This window comes from Petaurus breviceps, unplaced genomic scaffold (assembly GCF_028583685.1).
Source record: "Petaurus breviceps papuanus isolate PSGF00001 unplaced genomic scaffold, PetGlider_PUasm1.0 490, whole genome shotgun sequence".
NCBI classification, from domain to species: Eukaryota; Metazoa; Chordata; class Mammalia; order Diprotodontia; family Petauridae; genus Petaurus; species Petaurus breviceps.
Genome location: NW_027186352.1, coordinates 15449508 through 15467364, shown reverse-complemented (window position 1 = coordinate 15467364; position 17857 = coordinate 15449508). Strand labels below are relative to the sequence as shown.

The 17857-nt window shown below is 41.5% G+C and overlaps 1 protein-coding gene across 2 annotated transcripts in view; it reads right to left on the bottom strand.

Moving 5' to 3' along the window:
- Window positions 1-17857, bottom strand: part of PRKG1 (protein kinase cGMP-dependent 1) — a 1429727-nt gene that overhangs the window by 250559 nt on the left and 1161311 nt on the right. For both annotated transcript variants that reach the window (XM_069101811.1, XM_069101810.1), the window contains exon 6: window positions 4503-4580. In XM_069101811.1, coding sequence (XP_068957912.1) covers window positions 4503-4580 — 78 coding nt within the window. The remainder of the gene's footprint in view (window positions 1-4502; window positions 4581-17857) is intronic.

Below are 17857 nucleotides of genomic sequence, written 5' to 3'. Positions count from 1 at the left end.
ACACACACACACACACACACACACACACACACACACACACACACACAACCCATCTCCCATAGGACCATATATTTTGGACTGGAAAGCTTCAAAGTAATTTAGGGCAAACCCTGTCATTTATACATGAGTAAACTGAGGGCCAGAAAAATTTAATGAATGACCAAAACTGGAACCTGAACCCAGATCTTGTTTTGTTTTTTTGGAGGGAAATTGGGGTTAAGTGACTTGCCCAAGGTCACACAGCTAGTAAGTCTTAAGTGGCTGAGGCTGGATTTGAACTCAGGTCCTCCTGACTTCAGGGCCAGTGCTCTACTTACTATGCCACCTAGCTGACCCTGAACCCAGATCTCCTGACCCCAACCTAACATTCTTTCCACTGTAAAACATTGACTCTTGGAACAGAATTAAAAGATCTAGAGGTCAACGCCAAACAATTCTGTGTCAAAGGGCTTGGCACTCCTATGTCTGCCAACTTGATGATCTGGTAGGTGGACGAGGCAGTTGTGAAGTAATTTCAAAATATGCCTTCACCTTTTTCTCTGACTGTTGAGAGGAGAGTTTCTTTACAGAGACAAAGCTGTTTTCTGCTTGAATAAATGGAATTAAACAAAGAGGGGGAGGCCTATCTGGAGGGCCAGGGCCCCCTGCCGAATCTCTTGCTGCATTTTCTGGTAAGAAAACAGGTTTAGTGGCCCAGAGAAAATATCTTCCCTAGGGCACCATTTTCACATTTAAATTTTTTAAAGTAGGGAAATCACTTGTTTTCCTTTTTGTTCTAAGACAGGCTGATAAATATGCCAAGTCCTGGTGATTGCTCCCAGCCCTACCTTTCCATCCTGTTCCTCATTCTTGCCTTTATGAATGAGGCTGCCTCACCCTCTGCCTCTCCCCTTTTTCTACAGGTATCAGCACAGATCAGTCCTCCATTTCACTTTTTCCATGAATCCCTGTGACAGTTTGGGGAGTATTGATAGCTGATGAAGAAGTGTGAGGGTGAGGCAAAAATGTTGATTCTCCTTACTCAAAATCCCTCTGAGTCTCTGGGGAAAATTGCAAAAGGACTGGGGCCCTTGGTTTATAATTTAGACCCTGTTTCTATAGCATTCCTCCTTTAGTGACTCATTTTAGGGTTCCCAAAGGCTCTGACAATGCTACACAAGACCTGGGGTTGGGGTTCAGAAAGAATCCCACACCAGGCACTTATTAACTGTGTGACCTTGGGTAAGTGACTTAACCTCTATGTCTTGGTTTCCATATAGAAAATAAAATATTCAACAGGAAGACCTCTAAAGTCATTTCCAACTCTCAATTTATGATCTCACTTCTGAAATTTTTAGGCACATGGCCCAATCACCTATCATCTTCGTGCCTCATTTGCAAAATGGCTGGGATAGACTCAATAATAATAAATAGTAGGGGGCGTTCACTTGGTGCTTTAAGGCTTGTAAAATGCTTTACCAATATTGCCTCCAAGCTAGACAGCTTTCAAAGTCCCTTCTGGCTCTGTCTCTATGATTTTAAGTAAAATCTCCCTGTGTGACCCTAAGCAGATCACCTGCCCTGTGCCTCAGTTACCCACCTGTGAAATGAGGGGGTTGGACCCAATTATTTTGAAGATTTAGAGCTAGGTCTATCTAGATCTATTACCCTGTGACCCAGAAAGGTTTCATGTCTCATCCTGGGGACTAAGGATGCTGGCCTTCGGAGGACCAGTCTGGTTAATGTGGACAGCAAGCTCAACACAACATGGTTAAGTGTTTGATCACTGAAGGTTTTCCCGCAGACTCCCATGACCCTCAGAATGGCCAAAGAACAAGAAAGCTGCATTTGTCATTCTCACCGAGTTTTTCCTTTTAAAAGACTCCCAAACTGGCAACCACATGAATATCCCTTCACCTGAGTTTGACCACAAACTTTCGTTCCTTTCAGGGACTGATGAGATTCCCCATCACAGTGTGACTCCAACAATGTGGTTCATAGTAACAGCAGGTCCAGAAACATTGCATGAAGGGAAAAGACCCTCAGACAGTGGACCAGGCAAAGAACCTTGGGGACTAAGAGCTTCAGTTGGGTACATTCAAATTTCAATAGATTTTCTGTCCATTTTTAGCCATGGAACATGAGTTTCATATGCTAATTGATTAACCCATGAATAAAGAGTTTTACTCTGATTAATTTTCTTTGATTCTAGAAAATCTGAGATTTAATTTGTCAGACTCTTCCCCCACCCCCAATCCAGCTTCTGTGTTGAGGACCCTCACACATTCTGACTGATAGATAGTGCTCCTCTGGTCTTGCTACTGACCGTGCCCTGAAAAGTGGATAGGATCCAGAATTTATAGCCAGAAAGGATTTGAGAGGCCACTCCCCGCACTCTACTCCCCATCTGCATTTTCTAGAGAAGGAAGATGTAGCACAAGGAAAATAAGTGACTTGTTCAGGGTCACACAACTAGTAAGTCTCTGAGAGGGATTTGAATCCAGGACCCCTGAGTTCAAGGCCAATGTCCCATCTACTACATGATGCTGTCACCTGATGGAAGGAAGCGGTCTTGGGAATTACAAATAGTTTGTCTGAAGTGTCCTATCACACTTCATTCTCTGTGATCTGATCCCTAGAATTCCCTGATTCCTTTTCTCCATGAAGTATCCAACATTTATTTATGTAAACACTAGATTACTGTATTTCTGTTTGCCTCTTTCCCCCTTCTCACCATTCCTTTGCTGGTATCTTCCATGGTCTTGTTCTCTCCCTGCAGATTCCAACCCTGGGTTATCCCTGATTCAGCGGAGCTGGGACTAGGACTGTCCTTGCCTTGTAAGTGTGCAGGTGTCCTGTACCCTGCCCACTGGCCTTGCCTAGGGTCAGCCTCCTTGCTGCTCTGTACCTTGCGCTGGCTCTTGGCTACTTTCCACTGGCTGACTGTAGCATGAGCCTTCCTGGTACACAGTTAACCCTTGTACTGGGAACGGATTCCTAGATTCCAAATCTATTCAGGACCATGTGATTTCATGTCGCTTTTAAAAAAGTCAGTCCATGGCTTGTATTTCTTTATTCTTCAGGTTCCCAAAGGTGGGGCAAAAGGAGAAATGCAATGACAATGTGAATGTTACTTCCATCACCTTGGTAACAGTTTCCCTTTTCAGGGGGAGGCAACACAGGGACTCATACTTTGTCCTCATATGGACATGCCTGGGGCCACATCACAGCCCTTTCCTTTTCCTTTTCTACTTTCTGCACAGCCCCAAATGGAAACCGAGAATTCAAGTGACTTGCCCAGGGTCACACAGCTAATGAAGACTTGGTCCAGGGCTTGAGCCTGACTCACCTAATTCATAGTCAGGGCTCTTTACCCCCCTGGATCCCATCTCTCTCATTATGGCCACGATCACTGGGCACCCACTGTGCACATAGCAGAATTCCATGAGAGTGCAGAGAAGACATAGTACAATAATGCCCTCTGGTCCCTGCTAGCTAAGTCAGGGGCACAGTAGAGCAGAGCAGCTCTGAGAACCTTAGAGTCAAAACTAAGGAAGAACAATTAGAGAGCAACTTCAGGGCAGCAACATTTGCTGGTGCATTTCTAGTCAACTGTCCCAGCACCTGCTAGAGCTGCACTGGCCTTGTGCTATGTCCTGCCCTAAGGGGGCCTCTTCCTCATCCCAACACTCCCCCAGGCTTTCCTTTCCTTCCCCCAATTCATTTTATTCTGAGTGTATCTGACTAGGGAGCATTTACCTCTGTGATCCCCACTCAACTGAATGCCCTAGGTCCCAGAATCCCTCCTTATGGGTCCAAGGGCTTTTTTTCTTTAAAAGATACATGGAGTTTAGATTCTTATGAACTTTTATAATCTGATAGTAGTCTGCTTTTACCTCCTCACCCTTACATCTTAGAATCTGATTACCTTCAAAATCCAGGTCAAGCAGTGCCTTTTACATTAAATCTTTCCTGATCTCCTAGCTGCTAGAGCCTTCTCTTCTATTCATTTCCCAGATAGTTATATACATTTTTCCATTAATAGAATATAAGCTCCTTGAGGGCAGGGACTGTTTTGCTTTTGTCCTCGTATTCCCAGTGCCTAGTACAATGCCTGGAACATAGTAGCCACTTGTTAATTGGTTAATTAGTTAATTATTTTCTTTCCTTTTAAACATAGGTTGATATAAGTCTACCCTCCATCATCCCCCATCCCTTGGAGGTGAGGGGATGGCCTTTTCTTCACTCAGTCATTCACTCATTCCACTAGTATTTATACAGGCCAAGCACTGTACTTAGTGCAGGCTTGATTGTCTTTATAATGACATATAATTCATTTCTTCCACAATTAGCTCCCCCGAGCCTCTCCTCTCGTTGTCCTCTCCCAGTGATGGAAGGTTTAAAAAAGCAGCAGGGCCGTCAAGTGCTCTACATTCCAGAGTCTTTCTGGAGGAAACCTGACTAAAAGAAGGTGCTCTGAGGCCATCACTTTTGCGAGCTCAAACACCATCAGAAAAACTTACCGTTCCTTTGCTGATGATGAAGAAAGTGTCCCCTCGGGCCCCTTGCCTGATGATGTATTCCCCATTCTCATAGTGTGTCTGAAAAATAAAAGGAGTGATAGGAAAACTGAGAAACCTCATCACCAGAGAGACTGACAAGGTAAAGGACCACCCCTGCAGTTTGTGCCACAAAGCCAAGGCAGGGAGGTTCCTCGAATCTGGCGTCCACAATAATTGCAGAATTGTCTTAAAGCAAGGCACATGATAATTATGAATGAGCCACTTCGACCTTTCCCATTTTCCTTAGAATTGTGCTTCTGATTCCTCCCAACTCACCCTGCTGCCCACCCCTGGAATTACATCCACATTCCCCTGCTTATTCTTCTGAATTGGATGAGACGGAAGCATACATTTTCCCCTTCTATTGAAAGAAAGAGGACCAAACAAAAGTTCAGAAGGACTCATTAAGTTGGAATTTCTCTATTATTTTATTTATAGATCTCGTCTGGAGATCCCATCATCCTCAGAATGAAGCATATGCTTGTTGAATCCAGTATCGTTAATAATATAACAGGCCTGAGATTAAGTTTTCAGGGCCCGTTTTGTGCTTTGATATCCAGGCTTCAGCACTTTGTCTTTTGATTGTGCCAATGAAAATTCCTTAATTTTGTGAGGCCAATTTGAGCCCAGTACCTGCAGAGTCTGCGACAGTCATTCTAGGGTCATAGGAAGCCTACAAACAGACACATTATCCCAGTCAGGATATCAAAATCCTGCCCCAGCTGCAGGCACTCAACATATTTCCAGAGCAAGAATTATGCCTTGTAAGACCAGAAGAAATTTCTCTCTCGAAGGGGAGGTAGGAGAGAGCTCATCGCTGGGTCAGGAGGCTTACAAGCTGAAAAATGAGAACCATACCATCTGGAATGAGCTTTGTAACTTAGCAGGGCACCATAGTTGGGGACAGAAAACATTACTGTCAACTGTTCTTGTGAGACACAGAATTCACGATGTGCACATAATATCCGTTAGATGGGGAGCTGTGTTATATCCTTGTAAACTCACGCTGTTTGTCCTCAAGATCTTATTCACTCACCATTTTGCCACTGTGCTTCCTATAATTCATTTCCATTATGACGTGATTTCCATTCCAAGTTGGACAATTGCTCCCTTGCTTCTGAATTATGTTAGGAGACCAAAGACTTCTCCAATTCATTCACAAAATGATTCATTCAGTCAGCCACTCAACAGATACTTATTGAGTGTCTCCTGAGTCCAAACCACTGCACTGGGGACCCCAGACTACAAGAATGAAAAATCTACCAACAGTCCTGTCTCCATATAGCATCTGATCTAAGAGAGGAGTGAAGGCATGACTAGGATGATATTTGGAGTTGATTCTTGGCATTCCTTTGCTCAAGAAGCTCCACTAGAATGGTATTGCATTTAGTATAAAAGGCAGCCTTGTTTGTTTGACACTTAAAGCTTCCTGAAATTTGGATCCAAACTGTCTTCTAGACAGATTTCACATTATTCTCCCTTACAAACACTGTAGTTTGTTAGTTGTTCCCAGTGTGTGACAGTTAATCTCCTGGTGTGAACTCTTCACACAGGTTGTCCCCCATGTGTGGAGGGCTCTCTCTCTTGGGATCCCTAACTACTTTTGAGGTTCAGCTCTTACCAACTAATGCATGAGACCCTTCCAGGGACCCTCCCTCGTTAGTATTGTTCCAGCTGCCTTCCTTTTCCCCCTCTCACAAAATCAGCTTTTAATATATTTTACATTTATTTATCTGTGCACTTAAGCCCCTCCCCTCATTAGAATGTAAGCTCCTTAAGGGAAAGGACTGTTTCATTTTTGGTTTTACATCTACAGTATCTAACACAATGACTAGCACATAGAAGATTCTTAATAATCCTTGTTGGATTGAATTTCTTTGCATATATTTTTGAAGTGTACATTCATATCGCCATTATGGTCATGTTCAGATGCTAAAGTTTCAAAACTCCCAGATTAAAGAGAAAACATTGCAAGCAACAAGAAAAAAAAATAATGCTATGGAAATATAGTCACAATTTCACAAGGTCTAGTGCCTTCTACTCTAGAAGACCAATGGTTTTGGAACATAATATTTTAAAGAACAAAAGAGCTGGGGTTGTGTCCAAGAATAACTTACCCAGCAAAGTTGAGTAAAATCCTGAATGAAAAAGAGATGATATTTGGCAAACCAAAATACTTTCAGGTATTTGTAGCAAAAAAAAAAATAGAACTCAATGGAAATTTTAATATAAAAGATATGAAAGAGCCAGAAGAAACATAAAGAAAACTAAATCAAAGACAAATTATAAGACACTCATTAAAGTATACTAACACCCATATATGTATCTATGTACATACATACATATATATGTATCTATGTACATACATACATATACATATATATATGTAAATATATATATATATATAAATGAAAATTTCATCAATATTCTTAAAACTGTCATCATTACTAAGGTAGTTTAAAAAAAAGTTGGGGCTCAGTTGTGTATGATGGAGTGATTCTAAGAGACACAGCTGTAGAAAAATTATATTATAAATATAAAAAAAATTATTAAAATGTGGGGTGAAAGAAAGAACTAATGGAGAGGAAGAAGGTGGGGGCAGAGGGCTAATAATGTTGAAACCTTACTCTTCTCTGGGTTGAAGAGGAAAAACGTGTACACCTGGAAGGGGGTAGAAGTGTTCTGAACATGTAGAGAGCAAGAAAACTGGGGGAAAGGACAGGGGAGGGACTTTTGGAGGGGTGTGTGCATTGGGATTGAAGGGTGGGGGGAGAAGATAAGGTTACAGGGATAGGATAGACTGAGAAAGAAACTCGTGAGCACAAATAAGATGGAGGGAATTTAACAAATAATTTATAACTTTGAATGTATGAGATGTTTATAGCAGCTCTTTTTGTGGTGGCAAAGAAGGGGAAATTGCAGGGATCCCATTAGTAAGGGAATGACTGAAAAATTTTTGATGCAATGCTACCGTGTTATTAGATGGAATACAACCATAGTTGTGATGCGATACCACTGTGTTATAAGAAATAATGAGCTCAACAATCTTAGAAAGGCATGAAAAAACTTACAGGAAATGATGGAGTGAAATGAGCAAAGCCAAGGGAACACTGTATACAGTAAGCACAATATGGTTTTAAAAACAACTTTGAGTGACTAAGTCATTTTGACTATGATAAATACACAAATTAAAAATAAAGGACATAGGAAGATGCTATCTGTATCCAGAAAGAATTGTTAAATACATGTGTGTATGTTTGTATGATTGTGTATGTGTGTAGGTGTTTGTATGTGTGTATGTGTGTGTGTACCTATTTGTATCTAATAGCTGCCACTTCTAGGGTGGGGGGGAGAACAAGGAAGGAAAAAGAAAAAAAATACATAATAAATTATATATTTTAAAATAATAGCAAGTTGTGCATAGTAGACTTGCAGTTTTATGCACAATTATCTTTTTTTATTATACTACATAATGGAAATGCTTGTTTTATTCCATAAATTAAAATAGAATAAATTTTAAAAAGTAGTCTCTTTGGAACTTAGCATAGTGCCTAACACATAGTAGGTGCTTAATAAATGCTTTTGATAACTTCACTGGAAACAATAAGAGTCAGAATGATAGAATTAGTAGCATTTTATGGTTTGCAAAGCACTTTCCAAATGTCATCCCATTTGATTCTCATAACAACCCTGGGATGTGGGTGCTATTAATACCCCCATTTTATAGATGAGGAAATAGAGACAGGCAGAGGTCAAGTGAACTGACCATGATTATTCAGCTGAATAGTCAGTCAGTGTCTGACTACCACCGACATCTTGACCAGGGCAGTTTTAACACAATACCACAGACAGTTACTTAGATGCTTCTTGGCTGATTTTGTTTTTTCCACTTGAAATAACCAGACCCTTATCTTTGGATGCCAAGGTTGGAACACAGAGGCATTGTCCACAGCAGCAGATGGCATTACACTACACTGAAACCCCACGTATCTCAGTGGGGAAGGAAGAAAATGTACTAGAGAAATAAATGACTCTTGACCTTGAGGAACTGTGTTAATGCAGCTGAAGACACAGAATATATTGTGAGCCAAGACTACTTAGATAGAAAATATCAAAAATCATGAATGATTGCTGGGAGAACAATATCATCAGCAGATTACAAGGGCGGTGAGGAAGCAGACAAGGGTGATTGTGACTTATCTAATTCAGTCACATAGTTGGGGACTTTTTTTTTTCTGTTTTTTACTCATGCTCACTGATGTAAAATATGGTGTATGAAACACCTAATGATAAAAGGATTCTGAGAGAGGATAGAGGTCACTGACGGGAAGCCAGAAGTGAGAAACCAAATGAAAGGAGTGGAAGAAACAGAGTCGAACGTGAGCTCCTTGGGGGCAGGAAGGTCATTTGATTATTGTCCTTTTTGCCCCCAATACAACATCTGGTATATAACGAGCACATAATTAATGCCCCTTAAGTGAATGAATGAATCAATAAGTAAATGAATGGTGCTCCTTCATTTTGCTTCCTTGATATGTGATGGGAAGTCTTATTCAGAAAATAATAAAGAGAAAGAGGAAGGACAATTCCTTGTTTCTCTAAACAATCTCTGCCTATTCCTCTCCCCACTCCCAGTGGGAGAGCTGTTGTATTTATGTTAAAATTAATGGTTGAAATCTCAAAGTAGAGGTTTTTGCATTTTATTTAAGAATATTTTTTAATGTCTTCCATTTATACTCTCTAGAGATTTTTTCTTGTTTTTTTTTTTTTTTAAATTACATTTTAGATTTCTGTCCCATGGATTTAGGAAGCAGGTAATAGAGTTTTCACCACGGTCTATGGGGAAAGACCCAGTTCCCTCACATTTCATGTTGCTAGCTGGCCAAGATGCTGATTCAGCTCCTGCTGATGCAGCGAGTGCCCACTGCCACTCACCAATGTGTAGCTTGACTTAGGAGGGACGGAACTGCAGCCAGGATCCATGAGCTTGAGACCATCACCTCAGCCATGGAGACTGTCTTCTTTTAAGCCATACACTCAACCAGGTACGCTCAGGAGTAGCAAAAGCACTGAGCTGCTTGGGAAGTGTCTGGCATGCTTTCCTTAGCTTCCTAAATGTGGGAGTGGTGTGTGACTGGGGTCAGAGTTTATCTACTAGACTAGACAAGGGCATCTTGAAGTCCTGGTGAATCCTGACTGGCTGGTCATCCCACCCAAGAAATCTCCTTGTTTTTCTGCTGGGACAGTGACCAAGCAGGAGCAGCTTAGGACAAGGCATGAGCCACAGGCTCCAGTCAGATCTAATATGGACATCTGGGATTGATGCAGTGATGTTTTAACATACGTAACCTGGGGTTGAACAGGGCATGTACAACATTGGCCTTCCCGAAGCTGGCCCACCATGCACACCAGCCAAGTATTTAAGTGAGACCTTAGGGGCACGGGTGCTGGAGGTGTTGTTGAGGGATTTCCTGGATGCTTCCAACTGACCATGTATGACAGCACTTGGATACTTTGGTAATGATGGCATTGTCCCACAGACAGCAATGAGGCAAGGACCTAGAAATGAATCTGAATTTAAGATCCAAGAATCTGTAGTTAGCCAGTAAGCATTTATGAAACATTGACTATACACCATACATAGTGCTAAGCACTGGGGGTTATAAAGAAAGGAGAAGACTGTGCCTACTCGCAAAAAGCTCACATTCTAATGGGGGAGACCATGCACTAATAATTAGGTAAATATAGGACATATACAGAGTAGATGGAAAATCATCTCAGGAAATGAGTCAGTCACTAGAAAGTGGAGGAGAGCAGACAAGATCTCCTGCAGAAGGTGGGATTTGAGCTGAGTCTTGAAGGAGGATAGGAAAGCCAGGTGGCAGAGATGAGGAGGGAGGGCATGCTAGGCATGGGGAACAGCCCAGGCAAAGGCACAGAGTTGGGAGTGTTGTATGCAACGACTATTGTTGCTGAATTATACAGTTAGTGGAAAAGAATAAAATGTAAAAAAGATGGAAAGATATGAAGGAAGCAGGTTATAAAGAACTTTAAATTACAGATAGAAGAGTTTATATCGATCATTGAAGAAATAGGGAGCCACAGAAGTTACTGGATGAGGGGTAGGGTAGGAAAATACTTGACATGGTCAGATCTTCACTATAGGAAAACCCCTGGCAGCTGAGTGGAGGATGGATTAAGTGAGATTTGAGGCAGGGTGCAGGTGAATGCCACTGTGTGGATGGAAAGAAGGGAGCACAGAGAGAGCTTTTGGAAAGGTAGACACAATGAGGTTTGGAGGGTGAGAGTGAAGAATTGAGGATGATCCCAAGGTTGAAACCTTAGGTGACAAGAAAAATCCTGGTATAATCAATGGTAATAGGGGAGTTCAGAAACAAAAAAAAAGTTATTGGTGTTGTTTTGGGACAGAAAGCAATGAATTCTGTTTTGTTGGTGTTGAATTTGAGATGTTTATAGGATATCAAGCTTGTTAAGTCAGGTGATGGAGGCAGCCTGCTGTAGCAGAAAATGGATGGGATTGGACATTAGAAGGCTGGCTTTCCGATCACTGCTTCTTCTATTGCTGTTAAGGGTCCCGCCATCCTCCTTGTCTCTCAGGCTCATAACCCCATTTCTCTCCCCATTGGACCCCACATGTCTAATCTGTTGTTAAATCTTGTAGTTTCTACCTTCACAATATTCTTTGTCTACATCCTCTGTCTACTCACACAGGCACCACTCTTCTACAGGCCTCCATCTCCTCTCACCAGGACTATTGCAACAGCCTCCTCACTGGTCTCCCTGACTTAAGTCTCTCTCCCCTAATCCGACCTTCACACAACTGCCAAAGTGATTTTTTCTTAAGCTAAAATGTAACCATATCTTCCTTTTACTCAGTAAACTCTGGTTACCCCAGATTACCTCTAGGATACAATATTTGAATCCAAGATTCCAAATATGCTCTTTGGCATTTAAAAGCCTTCAGCACCTTGGTCTTTTTCTGTCTTCCCAGTCTTCTTACACTTTCATCTCCTCCACATTCTCTGGGAGAATGCCAGCAACATTAGCTTTCTTGGGATTCCTTACACAAGCCACTCCATCTCTCTGCTTCTCACCTTTTCACTCCCTGTCTGTGCCCTCTGCCTGCGATACTCTCCTTTCCCAAGGTCTCTTGTGAAGCTTTGCCTTTTGATCATTTTCAATTCAGAACACAGACTGGAAATTGGGCAGGGTGTGCAGCTCATCATTTTTCTAATACTAACAACAAATCCGTCAAAACACTGTCAATTTGTGTTCAAGTCAGTCATCTCTCTGCTCTCTCAAAGCTGACTCACCCCCTATTCTAAACACAAACATTTAGTATGTATGGGGTTTGAGGCCTCACCATTATTACACAAGTTGTTTCCTTCAAATGATGCCTATTCTTTATAAAAGAACTTTTTTTAAACATTTGTCTTATTAAATAGCGAATCATTGATAGGTCTACCTTTGCTCAATCCCCAAGATTACTACTATTTTTGTAAAACTCAATTAAATTATTTTAATTAATATTTAATTATCAGGCTGATAGGTGGCACAGTGAATAGAGCACTGGCCCTGGAGTCAGGAGGACCTGAGTGCAAATCCGTTCTCAGACACTTAACACTGTGATCTTGTGCAAGTCACTTAACCCCAATTTCCCTGCCTTCCACCCTCCAAAAAGCAAAAGAAAACCCTGACAACCCCCCCCAAAATTTAATTAATTAAATTATTTTAATTCAATTAAAAACATCCTTTATGACTGACCATTCCTATTACACACACTCAGTACAAAGAGTTATCTTGACCGATCACATCCCATTCAATGGCGAGTCTGGTTCTCTCCTATCCTATGCCAATACTGGGACTCTACTGATCCCATTCTTATCCTAACACAACTTTACTGATTCTCGGCAAATGTGTCCACTTATACCCCAAGGTTGATTCATTGCCCACTGAGGATTAGACACAAGCTTATTTCCACTGCTTACATTTCATAACAAGGACTCACTCAACCAACACTCTCCATAATAGGGCAGGGAAAAGTTTTGACTGACCCTGAAGTCAAGACTTTGTATTCTTCTGCTCTGAAACGCAAGATATGAAAATTCAAATATAAAGCCACTTGCTTATCAGCATAAATGGCAATAAGGAAGATGATATAGCTTCAAAGAAAAGAAATTCAAAAGGAAAACCTTACCAACTAAGGTAGAAAACAAAACCCAAATGAACAAACTTGCTCAGCCCCCAGTGGCCTTCTTTCATGCTAACCTTGCAGTGCTTCTGTCTCTAAGCAGCTTCAATAATGGCATCATTGTTCATAAACAAAACAAAACAAAAAACCTCTTTTTTGCATAACAAGCCACACATGTAGTGACATACTCCTTTTGTCTTAAAAAAACCATTAGTTACACTTTCTAGGGTTTCACCATAATCCTATTAAAATGCTACTTTGACCCTTTGCTTCATCTTTTTCCTTTTATGGTTTTCCTTCCTCTTTGTTCCTACTCCAGACTTTCTGGCTCAAGGAAGAAAGAAACTTCTTTTTCTGCTTTTCAAATTCTTTCTTTTTCTCTGTCTTGCCCCAGCTAACCTTTGGCACTCTTGATAACACCAGCAAAACGCTGGAGGCCTGGCTCGTCCTTTCTCTGCTGGTTTCTGTCTTTGAAAAGCTGGAGTTCTTCACATCTTAGGTGGCCCAGATTACACCCTACCCTTTAATCCTCCTAAATACCTTTACAATTTAAGATTCAAAAGCAGTTGTTGACCAGCAGAGGCAGCCCAGACTTGTTAAATCCAGACTGTGACTATCAGACAAAGCTGGAGAAAACCTTATCTGAAGTTCCACAAACAGAATTGGTCTCCTGCCTGTTGGAGGTTTTCCAGGATTCTGACCATTCTCCAAACGGATTTTTCAGTCTCCATCTTTTACTCTCAGAGATTATTCATTTGAACGTTCTCATCTAGCACACCAAGACAAACAGAAGGCTGAATGAATACCACTGATTGGGATGCTTCATTTCATGCTTAATCTTCTTAGTAGAAAATAAAATTGCACAGCTGAGGCAAACTAACATTCCCAATTCACTTAATTTAAGCCCAAATCCAAATTAAGAGTCTGATTTATCAATACCTATTAGTATCCAGGGTATTTATTAAACATTGTCATTGAACAATTTTAAAATGTAAAGATATTCTTCCAAAAGCCCAGGGCTGACCATAAATCATTCATTCAAGTATCAAACATTGAATATATGGGAGACACAATCTATGGTGCTAGCATACAGCAACAGAAAGGAAAATAATTCTTGTCCTCAAGGATTTTCTGCTCTAAAGGGGGAGGAAGCATGCACATGTATGCATTTTTACAAAAAGCTAAAAAATGATCATGAGATGATTTCACAGGCTGGGGCATAAGGGGTGTTCAATGTTGGAGGACCAGTGCAGTGAGGATGAGGACCTGATCTGTACAGAAGTGGGGAGCTGTCAGATGGGATGTCTTGGTGAGGAGCAGCTAGAAGGCCCACTGGGCTGCATGGAGAGGAGTGAGGGGATCTCCTGGGATCAGGGATCATAGATACGAAGACTGCCAAGGCACCTTCCAGGTCACCTAGAATCAGGCCCTCCCTTTCTAGATGTTGGGTGACTTAGGTGTCTACTAGGCCTAGTGAGGCCTTTCTGGGCCTCCCCTCCAGCCCATGGCAGGCTGCTCTCTCCGGGAGATGCTCCCGTCTCTGTGCCTTTCTCACCCAGGACAATGTCTTCCCTCCCGTGGTTCCATCCTCTGGTTGCTGAGTCCCTCCCCAAATCTCTGTCTCTAGGAGGTGCCCTGGTCAGCCCTATGCACGCCTTGGCTCCTCTACAAGCTCTAACCCTGGCTGTCCAGGTCTCTCCTCCACACCACACCTCTACTCTTTCTCTCTTTCTCCTTTTAGCGCCTTTCATGCATTGTCTTCCCTATCAGAAGGGAAGCTCACCAAGGGTTCTCCTTTTCCTTTTATTTTTATGCCCAGGGTTTAGTATAGTGTCAGGTACACAGTAAGTGTTTAATAAATGCTCAGTGCCTTGACCTGTTGATAGCCTGTGAGGTGCTCGCAAGAGCGGCAGCTGAGTCTGTAGATGATCCTAGGGGCGCTACAGCTGTTGGAGATTCTCCTGGTTCTACATTGGTCCTCTAGCTAGCACACCACACTGGCCAACAGGAGAAATGCTCTACCAGCAAGAGTGGTGCCTAGAGGGATCTGGGATTTGGGCGGATGTTCTTTTTGGTTCCTTGACAGACTGTTAGTAATATCAATGAGTCCATCAGTCAACAAGTATTTATTGTATTTAATACATGCCAGGAAAAATGGCACCTTTTTGCTGAGTTCTCCCCATTGTTTTAGGTCTGTTCTTTTCTGAAGTGGGGTGGGGGCACCATAAAACAGCCTGCGGTCCGTCCATTTTATGATTCTATAATGAATAATACAATCATCACCCTATCTCTATTCTATCTCCAATGTCTCTGCAGAGACATTAAGGCCCAACTCAGGTGACAACTCATACCTTAGGCTTTCCTGATCCCAAATCCTGCAATCCCCTTTCCCCCAGTTATTGGTGTTTGGTGTCCCTTGAGATTACTTTGTATATGCTTTGTAGTGAGAGGGGATTCAGACAAAGAGTCAGCCTTTAAGGCAGGAAGGCCTGATTTCAAGTCTTGGCTCTGACAGATACAGGCTGTGTGACCCTGGGAAAATCGTTATACCAGGCAGCTCTCTAAGGCTACAAGGTGCATGGGTAGAGGGAATTTCTTCACTAGGGAACTCCCTATAAACACAGAAACTACATGTCTAGTCTCTAGACTTGATATCGACTTAGCTGTGTAAATGTTACCAACCCCCCCCAGTAGAATGCAAGCCCCTTACACACTCCATGCCTTAACATAGTGCTTCCCACATCACAGGGGAGTCTTAATTGGTGATGGAATTGAATTAAAAAAAGTAAAAGGATAGGAAACATCTCAGCAGATAATCAGAATCATCACATCTAGGAGAAACATAAAATTATCTTGTCATTGACTGAAAGAACGAAGGAATAAAAATTTATTAAGAGCTTACTGTGTCAGACCCTGTGCTCAGCATTGGGGACACAATACCAAATGAAGACAGTTCCTGCTTTTAAGGAGATCACACACAGGGACTGAGAAATGTAAGGAAATAAAATAACACGCAACCTTCTCATTTCCGCGATGATCCGTGATGATGAAAATGAGGCTTAGTAGAAGTGATTTCCTCAAGGTCACACAGGGGGTAAGTGGCCTTAGGGACATGGGGAACAGAACCAAAGCTTTCCTCCTGTCCATGGACTTCCCTTTCCTCTTAGCTCACTGTTTGGTCACAGCAGCCTTTAAGGAATCTATTTCTTCTAGGAGGCCTGGCCACAGAGCTGTTTCCTTATTTCCATTCCAATGAGGCTGAGAGGAGCTGGAATTACATTTCTTTTTTTTTTTTTTCCAGATTGACAACAATTCTTTACTCAAAACTGGTTAAATTTACATTGACCATTGAGGACAGAAGCAGTCTCATTATTGAGTCCCTTCCCTGCTAGTTCTTGCTGTCTGAGATGTACTCTATCTACCTGTAAATATATGTCTCTGTGTGTATATTGGATTATTTACAATCAATCTGATTTTGTTTTAAAAAAAAGTTAAAAGTTAAATACTCATATTGCTGGGAGCCTGGCATATAGAGCCTCCTTTCCATGTTCATAGGAAAGAGGGACACCTGGAAAATGAACTGGGTTTTTCCATCTATTCTTTGGGTTTCTCTAGGCCACTCACTCCCCACCTCCTAGATGGACAAAGAGGACTTAGAGCAACCCAGCCCTCAACCCTGCCCCTGAATCCTGAAAGATTTAACTTTTAGTAACAGTTGTGAAAACTCAGCCACCTTTTCCACATTTCATCCCAATAGCTGTTCTGTTCAAATGGCACCTGCTGATCTTACCAGATGATAGCAGAACAAACTGACTGATGCTATAAAAGCTGAGCTGAAAACGTAAAGAGATAAATAGGGGAATAGATAAAGAGAGGTAGAAAGGTAGACACAGATATAGAGAGATAAAGATCAAGGTAGAGATATGTGTGTACATATATTTGAAGCATATATGTATGTGTACACACCATGTTCTGTATATATGTCTATATCTACATGTTACCTGTCTGTTAGAGTTTAAACTCCTTGAGGGCAGGGACAGTTTCACTTTTGTCTTTGTAATCCCAGTGCTCCCACAGAGTCTTGCACCTAATAGGTCTCTTATCAGTTCTTCTATCAATCAATCAATTGATTGATTCATTTATTCACTCCCTCACTTTATAGATGGGGGAAGGGACTTATCTCTCTACTTTCTGAAATTTCACCATTAGAAATTTACTTCTTTGACTTAAGGCATTGTGAGAATCTAACGGTTATTTTTAAAAATTCCAAGAAGCCCAGAGGAAGTAACACTGTAAGCTTTTAGCAGTGACTCACTATGACCCAACTTGAACTTGTTTATTAAAAGTTAATAATAAACAAATAAATAATTTTAAAAACACTCATTAAGTGTATACTTTTTTGTACCAAGGACTTTGCTCAGCTCCAGATACATAAATGCAAAATCAAAAACAAAAAATATGAAGGACATAGAAAACCAGGGAATGGGATTTCTCAAAGGAGCAGAAGGAGGGGAAGAGCTGGAGAGGGGATTTGGAAAAAATGTGATGCCTCTGGCCATTGAAGAACAAAGACTCAGACTGTCTGGGAGGAGAAAGTCACCAGGTAGGGCCAGAGAGGAGCATCAGAAGCTTCCTTCTTCATTCTACCCAGGGCACTCTGAGGTCATGCGAGGTCTCCACAAGATCTTTTTCTTTTAATAACAGAAGAGGTTATCTCCTCTTGTTATCTTAATGTAAAATTTAATTTTATCTTCTATTTCAATGCCCAATACTTAGTGGTTTTTCTTACAATCCAATTTTCACTATGAGTCTGGGAAGAATGAACAAAGAAATGAAACTGCCTTTCCTCCTCAGAAAGAAACGTGAGGATGATGGCCACAGAGGACTCATGTGGGATCATCCTCTGCTTGTGACAAACAATGAAATTCAACAGCAACGGGCATATCTGCAAAGCTCAGTCAAGGGCAGCCAGGCAAGTGCCCTGGAGTTTCTTCAAGGAATTCATAGGGACATACATGTATGTGAAACTACCTCAAAATGCAGTATAAGAAAGATTTCATCATCATCATCATCATCATCATCATCATCATCATCATCATCATCA